Source organism: Triticum aestivum, chromosome 2B (genome assembly GCF_018294505.1).
Source record: "Triticum aestivum cultivar Chinese Spring chromosome 2B, IWGSC CS RefSeq v2.1, whole genome shotgun sequence".
Classification (NCBI taxonomy): Eukaryota; Viridiplantae; Streptophyta; class Magnoliopsida; order Poales; family Poaceae; genus Triticum; species Triticum aestivum.
The window spans coordinates 450,811,695-450,822,693 of NC_057798.1; the positions used below are offsets into that span (position 1 = coordinate 450,811,695).

General features: G+C 46.0%; 2 protein-coding genes across 3 annotated transcripts; both read right to left on the reverse strand.

Moving 5' to 3' along the window:
- Nucleotides 1-791: 791 nt before the first annotated feature.
- On the reverse strand, nucleotides 792-1,988 carry LOC123045382 (uncharacterized). Its single transcript, XM_044468412.1, has 4 exons — nucleotides 1,598-1,988; nucleotides 1,314-1,424; nucleotides 1,118-1,198; nucleotides 792-1,027 (listed from the first exon to the last, which is right to left on the reverse strand). The coding sequence occupies exons 1-4, from the start codon at nucleotides 1,844-1,846 to the stop codon at nucleotides 953-955; spliced, it is 516 nt and encodes a 171-aa protein (XP_044324347.1). The 5' UTR covers nucleotides 1,847-1,988; the 3' UTR covers nucleotides 792-952.
- Nucleotides 1,989-3,794: 1,806 nt separating this feature from the next.
- On the reverse strand, nucleotides 3,795-5,992 carry LOC123045383 (DNA-binding protein S1FA2). 2 transcript variants are annotated; one of them, XM_044468414.1, is made up of 3 exons: nucleotides 5,808-5,992; nucleotides 5,629-5,696; nucleotides 3,795-4,243 (listed from the first exon to the last, which is right to left on the reverse strand). In XM_044468414.1, exons 2-3 carry the CDS (start codon nucleotides 5,653-5,655, stop codon nucleotides 4,028-4,030), a joined length of 243 nt encoding a protein of 80 aa, XP_044324349.1. In that variant the 5' UTR covers nucleotides 5,656-5,696; nucleotides 5,808-5,992; the 3' UTR covers nucleotides 3,795-4,027. The 2 variants fall into 2 exon arrangements, with proteins under 2 accessions (XP_044324349.1, XP_044324348.1); XM_044468413.1 differs by having other exon boundaries at nucleotides 5,629-5,699; nucleotides 5,808-5,970.
- Between the last annotated feature and the right edge of the window lie 5,007 nt (nucleotides 5,993-10,999).

A 10,999-nucleotide genomic window follows, 5' to 3' on the forward strand; every position in this document is an offset into this window, starting at 1 on the left:
GTGTCTTGGGCCTTTAATTTGCGTGCGCTAATCACCTGGGGTTCATGTGGCCTGTCTCGTCGATGGCCTATCTATATGTATCAGCATCATGAGTCATGGCTACCCCTCCATCTCACTCACTCACTCACTCAGCACTCAGGGACCAGCTAGCCACCTGCATCATGAGTCAGTCATCTACTCCCTCCGTTCTAAAATAGATGACTCAACTTTGTATTAACTTTAGTATAAAGTTGGGTCATCTATTTTGGAACGGAGGGAGTACCAAGAAGCAAGCGCTCATCATTTCCTTTCCTGGAGCTTAATTAAATGTTACCTAGGTCGATCCGACCAAGTTTTGCAGCTAAACGTGACGTTTTAACCTCCTGGTTAGTACCCGCTGGCTCTAGCCACCCACCAGTTCGTTATGGGTGTCAGTGAGGTGGTTGCTGACCAGCAGGATCGGTGCTGATGGTGTTGCAAGATCGACAGTGCTGAGCTGCTGACCTTTCAAATCGGAAACTGCAAGAGCACCCTTTTTGGGACAGTACTAGGTCGGCTACTTAAGTATTAACGGAAGAATCAATGGGCACCTCCCGTCGGCCTCTCTAGCATATTAGCTGCAGCTAACAACGACAACAATGGATGAACGATCAACATTGGCCAAGAATGAATGAACACACACGACACCAATTCCAGCGATGTTCACCCTTTTTTTTGTCAGTCTTGTTCCTTGGTCCCTTTCGTTTAAATACGTCGACAACGACACTGCAACAAGATGGACTCAACAAACCCGTCAATCACAAGGAAGCAAGCAAGAAGAAAGGCGAAAATTAAAGAAGAATCGCTCACGACATGGTGTGAGTTACAAGCTGACACGTACAGATCACATACATTCAAATCCATGGGACGGACAGAGATTGCACAGCGAAATTAAGCTCTCGGGGGTGGTAATTAACATTATTATTACGTCTAACTAATAGAGTGAATCGACTGTCTTGTTGAGCTCTTCAAGCTTCTTCATCCTCATCCTCTCGCTTTCGCTCACCAGCTGCAGATGAAGAGCCGAGTAAAGTGATCAATGCTACTAACCTGACAGATATATTTATAAGTAAGACAAGAAGAAGACGAGGTGATGCACCTCTATTAGCCTGTTGACAAGTATGGCCTTCTCCTTGCTCTTCTCGTTGTACGCCTCGAGAATCTCCTTGTATTCTTTCTCCTGTTTTGTAAGTTTTCTCAATTCAAGAACAATTAAGTCCACATGCCAATTTACGTACGAATGCATGCAGTGAAAGTAAGTAGAATTTCTATCACGTCCAGGAAGTCTTTGTCACCTTCTTGACGCAGCTCTTGCTGAGAGGCTTGAGCTGGCGGTTGACGGTGTCGATCCGCCGCTGTATTGATTCCACCTCCTTCCTGGTAGGATCGGCCATCCCCTCCAGCTCCTACAAAACACAAACACAAAGCTATGATGGTTTAGGCTCAATCTCAGTATCATTTTTGTTGTTACAAACTTCAGTGGCTCAGCTGAAACAAACTGATCGTTCAAGAGTACGTCATTTTGGGTCTCCAATATTAATGACTCAACTGAAAAGTATTACTACTCCTAGGTACCTACCTGTCGTATGAATGCTAGGCGCTTGGACTCCTCCTCGACGCGGCCAAGCTGCGCGAACACCTTGTCCCTGACCTCCATCTTCTTCCTCTCGATCTGCTCCTCCTTGGCCTTGAACACGGAGAGCGCCGACCTGGACGACCCCTCCCCCTCTGACGCCTCCTCGCTGCCGCTGGACAGTGACGACGGGTGCTTCACCCGCAGCACCATCTGCATCGGCGCCTGCTGCTGTTGCTCCACCTCCCCCTGCATCTTACTATCCTTCCTCCCTTCCTTCCTCCCTTCCTTCCTATGGATCGATCGACGCACGTCACGTAACGTAATCAATCGACTCTTGAGTTGCTACTAGTTGGCGTAGTAGTATTCTCTCTTCTTCCTATATCTTGTCTTCACGGCCGGGGCGGCTCCCCGCCACTTATATGATATCACCAACCGGCGGCGAGTCCTTGTCGCTTTTCGCCCTCCCATGCTTATCGTCTACGCAACATACAACATGGCCGCGGAACTCGTAATGCGATCGATCGATCCTGCTGTACGTACAGTATAAAAGGCAAATGGAGGTGAAACGGCTGCGTCGCGCAATGCTAGGGGCCCGGGTAGGAAACAAAACAAAAAAGGCGGAGGTAAATCAAATCGAAGGACGGAAGCATCATTTCAGTGGTTTGCATGCATGTGGCCGGGTGATCGCGCGAGGAGCGTATGTACGTGCGCCGAACCAACCAACGATCGCTTCAGCCAGAAACCATGTCGATCGTATTGTATTGCTACTATCTGCCCTGCACCTGTAGTTGGCCTGTGTTAGGTGAGCTGCCGTGCCGTCTTGGCTGGCAGGCTGGCTGGCTGGGGTCGAGTGCAAGTAACTCTTCCTCTCGCTGTCTCTCGACAGGGATCGGACTGTGCAGCTCAGTGCAGTGCGGGGGAAGTGATCCGGGTGAGCCGGCGCATGCATGTCTCCTTGTATATGTCTTTCTTTGCACTTTGGCCGTTTGGCGTACCTTTTGAATGGCTAAGCTATACTCCCTCTGTAAACTAATATAAGAGCGCTTAGATCACTATTTTAGTTATCTAAACGCTCTTATATTAGTTTACTGAGGGAGTACTAGATACGTAGATAGGTAGCTTTGGGTTGCGGCAGCTGGGGATTAGCTAGGAAGACGATCGAGGGAGACAAGCCGTCTGCAACGCGAGGCTTGGATTGGAAGACACACAAATACTGTGGTGGATGCGTGTTGTCGTCCGTCAGCCACTACAGTGGTCACTAGCTGGAGTGAAGGCAACATGCTAGCTAGCAGATGCTATGGGACAAGAAGGTCGGTTTTTCTTGTTGAGTTGGTTGCGCTCTCATCTTTTGATCAAACAGCTAGCCCGATCGAGGGGAAGAGCGGGAAAGGAGACAAGCCGGAGCAGATTTTCCAACCAGTGCGAGGTATCTCTGGTGTATGTAGTTAAGGTGTTAACCATGAGCACCCTGCCGGTCTATAGTACCATTTCCGTGTATCATCTGACATTTGGTAGGAAATTTTGCATTGATTCTAGCTTAATATTTATTTTCCTTTAAAACATGGAGGATAGAAACCAATCCTATTATGTAGGAATAGGAATCCATTTCTATGAACCAAAGAGCTCTAAAGGGGAAAATTCCTATAAGAATCAAACAAGACCGATCTGGATTCCAATGGAATTCATCTAAACCAAAGGAGACCTGATCTACGAAACCCTGGTATGAGCTGGCTCAGTTGAAGAGTCAATCTGTATACGGTATGAGTTGAAAATCATTGCCTTTAGTCCATGTATACAAAGCTAATTAGAGCCAATCATCAACTCTTTGGCACCTCCGTGTCATCTACTAGGTCCACTTCAGCAAAGACGACGGGGTCGACATATCAACATGATTGTCACCAAAACAGGCTGTGTGGACCCAACAGTTCCTAAAGCTCATGGTTCCAGTTTGAGGCGCAATGGAGTTTGGATTGTGAGAACTTCATAACTTGAGAGGACTCGAGGGGTAAGTGCCAAGGGATTACCTGTTTTGCATTCAAGATAACAAAGTGATCAACATGCTCTGGCAGAGGACTGATGGGAGTATCTTTGGCAGCATGAAACTTTGACGACTTAAAAGGACTGAGGGACGCCAAACCACAATGCAACACAACATACCAAACTGCAAACGGCTACACAGGTTTCACAAGTTTGCCACAGATGAACCCCATCAAAGTTTTAAATTAAAAAACTATGACCAGATAACAGCTCAATTTAGGCTAAGGTTTATCAGTCGCTTAAATAAGGTGTCCAATACCGACGATGTACCACTCAAGACAAGGCTTCTACATAAACAGTCGCTCAACACTGCAGCTCCAGCTGGTATATATTTTTTATCAGGTAAAAAAAGGAGCCCAGCATAAAGCAATCGACATGAGAAATCGATGGGTCTCTTCACTCCCCTGGTGCAGAAACCCCTTGCTTCAGCTTTTCCCTCTTGAGCTTCTTCTTGGAGACTGGCTTCTTCTTCTTCGGAGGGAGCGTCTTCTGCGCATACAGGTACAGCGCATAGTTCCCAACAAAGAAAAGCAGCAGGGTGGTCGCAACCACAAGCAGGACTATCATTCCAGGGTTCAGGCCCTTGTTCACCTCTTCGATGATTACATTGTTCTGAAGATAAAGAGATGATCTATCAGAAGCTATAGCATATATACTTTTGTGAAAACAAAACAAACGTAGGTGCATAGAGCTTGCGCGGATTATAGCTTACTAGGTTAGCAAGAAAAAGTCACATACTTCACAGTTTCGCATGCTCAGATTATCAACGATCGTTCCCAATATATAATAATAAACACTTCTAATACAGAGCTGTTGTATGCAGTCACGAGTTTGAAAACAAGCACAAACTGAAGCTTAATTTCAATAGATTAGTAATGCTGAAGTTTCATGTATTTACATGTTTCTACACTCACAGCAGAAACTATTTTAGGAATACAAGAAGTCGCAGCTAAAGTGAGAAGTGAAACAGGATTGGTAAAGCTAAGTGGTCAAAGTGAGAGATGCAGGTTCGCTGGCACAAGGATGCACGGGGACATCCAGAAAATCTATATTGCAGTGTCTGAAACTACACATTCATTTAAAACAACAAAGCAATTCATGCCAACAATCAATTTCAGTGGATTCATTAGATAGAAAAATACTAAAACAGTGAGTTTAGGATGTCGAATTAATCACAGAAAAACAGCTACACTCACTAAATGATTTACCTTTCACAGGCAGATAAGTGTAAAACACGCCGTCATGTCGAAAACTTGTACTCCCTCCGTTCCTAAATATTTGTCTTTCTAGGCATTTCAAATCGCTACCACATACGGATGTATGTAGACATATTTTAGAGTGTAGATTCACTCATTTTGCTCCGTATGTAGTCTCTTGTTGAAATATCTAGAAAGACAAATATTTAGGAACGGAGGAAGTAAAACGCATGGTATAAATAGTTACAATAACTATCCTCAGGTACTCGTGACACAAGCCAAGTAAGGGGGTGCGCCACAAATTAAACAACGAAATCAAGTTGGATCAACTATGCAATACTTGAACAGATTAAAATTCACTACTCAGAGCAGCAAACAGTCGCCGAACTTGGCAAGTGAAAAAACAAATCTTCTGAAACAATTCAGCATTTTGCAATCGTTTTTCTATTGTAAAGAACCATGATATGTTGTTACAATTACCACCGAGAAGACATAAGATGATTGCATTAGTTATGCAGATCTAACTATCTGCCCACAGAAATAGGTATGTATGATGCGCAATGGTCAGCGACGAGGCCGGCCACCGCGCGTTTCTACTCGCTACGCAAGCCACGGTGACTAAGTAAGCACCGTCCTTTCACCCGCCGGCGCGGGGAGGTAAATGGCAGATCTGGGTGGCTAGGGGCAAGGCAGATCTGCGAACAACTCGTCTCGCTCTCTCACATCTATAAGCTGACCACAAAGAAGAGCGATCTTGAAACAACGCACTGAAGAAGAAAGAAGTGGCGGAAAATTCCTTACCGCTGACTCCGCGAACTGCTCCGCCATGGCGGCCACGAGATCTGGACCAGGCACCGCACCCTCCTCGCCTTCTGAACCGAAAGATTGGATGGATTAGGCCAGGGGCGAGTAGAAGATGAGCACTGGAGTTCTTCGAGGAGGATGGCTCGTAAGATCTGTGGGTTCCAGAAAAAACTCACCTTTGCGAGCAGCTGCGACCTTTCTTTCTGCGGCCTTCTTACGATCTCCCCCCTTTTGTTTGCCCGTATTGACGTCCTCCTCGCGTGGGTCGTATGGGTTGTTTTGTTTGGAAGTTTCTACGCCACGTCAATTTCTTATCTTGTTTGGAACGTGACAAAATTCTGCTGTTAGGTTTGTTGCCACCGTGCTAAACCTGATCGTCGACAGCCCGATCCGACGACCTGGCCCAAAAATACTGGGTCGGCTTCGAGCTTCATTTTGCAGCCCAAAAAAAATTGCGGGCTAGGCTTCCACGTGTCGGCAAAGAAACTTCAAGTCCATTTTTTAGTATAGCAATTAGTTAAAGGGTACCAGGAAAATAAAATTACTTAAAGGGTACCCCTTGCCGGAGCCCCTCAAAAGCCACTTTGGTGAGTTGAGGTATGTCCACCTACCGTCATGTGTCGCATTCTGGACGCTCTCTCAGGATTTTGTTTATTTATTTGTTTTTCATATTTTGGGGCTTTAGATGGGTTTTTTGGTTTTTTTTTTTGGTTTTTTCATTTTCTCCTGGTTTTTTATGCCTTTTCTGTGAAAATTACAGATTTGCTTCTTGTGGAGGCACATCTTTACTACCGCGAGAAGCATAGTTGTGTCTCTTGAGTTTTTTCTTTCACGAGAAGCACAGTTGTGCCTCTCGCAAAAGCAAAAATATATATGTTCTTTTGTCTTTCATGAGAGGCGTGGATTTGCGGTTTTTTGCTTTCATGTGAAACATAGATTTGCTTTCGCATGAAGCACAGTTGTGCCTCTGGCAAAGAAAAAATGCGTCTTGTTTTGCATCGCGAAGGCACACATTTGCTTGTGTGAAAAGCATAGTTGTGCCTCTCAAAAAGGCAAACAACATGTTTTCGACACAGGTTTTTTCTTTTAGGTTTTTCCTTTTTTCCATGAAAAGAAGATCCATCAACATCTATGAACATGAGATCTAATTTCGAATATCTCGACGCGACACCATGGAAAAATATCGTATTGGAATCACCTGTCGGGATAAACTGAGAGTTTGAATGTTGGTACCACTTGAGTTCCTCCTCGCACAGCATGCGAGCTAACTGGGCATTCGATTGACTCTTGATCTCTATTTCGAGGTCATAGAGAGGTCTAATCTCTGCCAGAGCTTCTAAATCATCAATAATAGATGAAAGACGAAGCTTCTCCTTTTTGAGGATACCCGCAGTGTGCCTAGCCCATCCAACAAGGAACTTACATAATGGACGCATTTTGTTGTTCCATATGTGTATTGGGGTAAGCCCGGCAACCGGTTTATCCCACACCTCCTCAACATCTCTTATGAAACTCTATTGGAAATCTATCAGGTCCAGGAGCCTTATTCTGTTTCATTTGTGTTACCTCGTCAAACACCTCTTTCTCAGTAAACGGAGCAGTCAAAATCTCATTTTCGTCTGTGTTGAGTTGAGAAATATCCCCTATTGCACCCTCATCAAGCGACACAAAATTATCTTTGGGGGGCCCAAAAAGTTTAGGTCTTATAGCTTGATAAATCTTCCAAGGAGCCTTGTCTTTGGGCGGTGGTCGATCATGAATTCGTGATGTCGTGAGCTCGACTTGTCGGGATACCTTATGATTAAATCCTAAGGAGCCCTTAGAGGATTAGAATCCTTAGGAAAGAAAGTGCGGGGCTCCCTTCCTAGCCTCCGCCCCTGCGGTCCCGCTGGTGGCCACTCCGGCCCCGGCGGCCACCAAACCTCGCCGGTGGTCACACCGACCCCGGTGACCTCCTTCTCCGATCCGATCCAATCGGCTCTTTCTCTCGTGGCTCTTTTAGATTTCAACTTCACTCTTGGAAAAGCTTTCGAAGAGTATGTCAAGAAGCAGTGCAATGCAGCCGTCAATGCCAAAGATGAGCCTGGATCTCCCAAGTTCTTCCTCGTGGTGGAGTTCACCAGATTGGGGATTCGGCTCAACCCAGAATCGGTGAGCCTAATCATCCAAGCATCCTTTGGGGGCACTGCCAAGCTTTTTAAGGTATCTCATCTGCGCAATTGGTCATACAAATTATGTGTTTCTTCGCTGGAAGTGGGATTTGAAATCATTAGAGGTGGAAATCTGTCTTCCAATCTTTTTGCCATGAATTTTCTTCTCTGGGGAGAGGGAGATGATGATCTCAAGGATCTTTACCTTAGTTATCACAATGCGGTTAATAAGAATTGGATCACTATGACCAACTCAAGATCTCGTCGATCATACGCCCAGGCTGTTCAAGAGCCAAACTTCTTTTCCTCCCATAGTTTGTAGTCAGCTGCATCCAACCCTGCTGAATCAAATCTCTCTTCCCATGATCGCGTGCAGCAACAGTCAAGCAGCCGTGTTAATGCCATATTAACTTCACCCAATAATACAGCGCTGGGAAGGGCGGGATCTTCGCGTTTCAAATCTATGGGCCATGCGGCCCATGCCTCTGCAGGCCACTTCTGTGTGCGCTGTCTTATGATGGGCCACCTGAGGCCCAAGTGCCAAAATAAGATCCGTTGCAAGGCCTGCAAACGATGGGGGCATATTGCGGTCAATTGTCGATTCCGACCCGAGATTGCCGTTCCACCTTCCCCTTCTGACAGAGCAAATCAATCTCTGTTGGTAGCTAATCGCGAATCGGGAAACAACGCTCAGCCGGACCCAGTTGTCAGTGGCACTATCGTTCCGTCTCCCCGTAATGGCGGCACTGCTGAATATTTACTGCCTCCTACTCGGGACTCTTCCACTGCTGCTTTTCCACCTCTCTCTCACCGCCCTCTTCAGTCTCATCAGTCAAATCGCCAAAACAGGGTTTCTCCATTGCTCCACCCCACCACCTCCGTTCAGGCGACGCCGTCAGTCATGGCCACCTTCCCTTTCGATCCGACGCCATTTCTGCTCCCTGGTACTCATGCCATTGAGGTGGAAGGAAGGACGACTTGTGCTCGTGTCATCCATGGTGATATGCAGCCTTCCAATGAGAATCTTGCTATTGCAACTCTGGTTCCAATGCCCCAAGGTGAAGTTGCCTTTACCAATGTCCGAGATGTCCTTACTGATTTTCTGGTTTCGCAACGAGTTGTATTCTCTTCCATCTCCAAATGCCCTTTCGGTCAAGCTTTTGTTAGATGCAACAGCAAGGCAGACAGAGATTCATTGGTCAATAGGAGTCCTCATCCATTTGATGATATACACATTATTTTTCAAAAGCATGATCAAGGCTTGAACTAGAGGAAATTTAATCTGGCTAGAGACTGTTGGCTGCTTTTAGTTGGATTTCCAGCAGATCTTCGTTGCGTGTCTGAGCTGAATAATGCGGTCTCAAGTTTTGGCAAGCTCCTCTCTTGGGACAAGGTGAAAACTATGGATGCTGCAGTGGTTGTTAAGGTGAGGATTGATGCCCTTATGGATGTCCCAGTTAGTTTGGCCGTGACGGGTGACATGCACTTTGAAGGGGAATCCTGGACTTGCCCAGTCATCATTTTTCAGGAGGAACTGTTAGGAGGGGGGCCCAATGAGGATCCAATTCCTATGGATGGAAATCCACATCCTAGGCCCCCTAAGCAGCAACATCATCCTAACCAGCACAATCTGTTCTTTGGACCAATCCCACAGCATGACAACAATGAGCAACATGACAATGTGCAGAATGATCATAATGAGGAAACAGAGGATGCAGAGGAACAATGGTGGGACCATTGGGCTATGCCCCCTATCAATAATGTTCAGGATAACCAGCATGAAGAGCCACCTGCTGTGGAGATGGAACATAGTGGCCTCACACTCTCTCTTGGAGTTGACTCTAACAGTGTTGGATCTGCTCACTCTGTGCATGTTCCTGCTAATCTGCAGTTGTTTGGGGGATCTGTTAGCCCCTCCCGAGCCTCCAGCTATTAGTGAGGAGATGCATCTGCCTCTTGACCTCAACATGCCCCTGGGAGTTGTGATGCAACCTTTGCAGCTTGAGCTCCCTCCAGTTGTGCAGCAGGAGAATGTTATTGTGCAACATGAGCTTGTCCCCCTGCATGTTGCTGCAGTGTTGCAGCAGGAACAACCAGCTGTTGCTTCCAGTGCTATTCAGATGACTGCTGGGCAGCATTTGCAAGATTTACCACAGCCTCACATTCCAAATCCTACCAATCAGTTGGTTCAAAACAATCTGTCTAATGATCAAGTGCCACTGGGTTCAGCTGATATTCAGAATTGCAGCGTGCTACAGCAAGAGACAGTTCAAGTTACAGATAACAATTTGGTTGATACTGCAGTTGTTGCTCCGGTACAAAATGTGGGCACCATCAGTAATAAAGAACTGCCTAGTCCAGATTCAGGTAGTTCTGATCCCCCACCTGGTTTCCCTATTCCTATTTATAAAGATTCTATTCATGTGGGAGCTTGCCAATTATTGCCTGATGTTGCAGACCCTGTCACGCAAAAGATGTTTTTGTCTCAAGCCCAAGAGGACCTGCACTCTGCTTGCGCTGGTGCGGAGGATGATGATCTCTGAAGAAGCACTTTGCTCCAGTAGGTCATCCTAAGGAAGTTGCTCAGCTACCTAATGAATGGGTTAATTTTATTGCTATTAACACCAGAAAGATTTGAATGGGCCAAGCAATTACTTTCATCTTAATTATGGAAGATTATTTCTGCTCAATCACACAGTTCAAACCTGAAACCTTTTGTGGTGCCTGATAAATGTGATTCTGTTCTCCATCCTCTTTGTTAGAATGAGAAGGACAATGAATTGCACTCCTCCACCCTTGCATCCACCCCTCCATCAAAATCTTCGGCTATTGGGATGTCCTCCAGCACTACAGCCATCCAGGTCTACAGAAAGAGGAAGGACAAGGCTCCCCTCATTGAATCTCAGGTGAGAAGGAGTTGCAGAATTTAGCAGTTGAATCATGGATATAGAAAGAAAACTTGCATGGACAGAAACTGTCTACCTTGTAATGTCAATCCTCCTTCAATGCCCAGCAAAGTAGTTAAAAATCTTTCTGTTGCTTTTTGCAAGATTCCTAAGAAGGACTGCTCAGATGATGCTCTCCATCAGGCAAAGAAAAAGAAAGCAGGCGAGGAGAAGGAGGACAAGGAGAATAGCAAGAAGGATGCAAAGAAAGGAGGAGTGCCCAGCCCTGCCTGAAAGACTCACAGAGGCTATCTTTAGATGTCTTTTATTTTA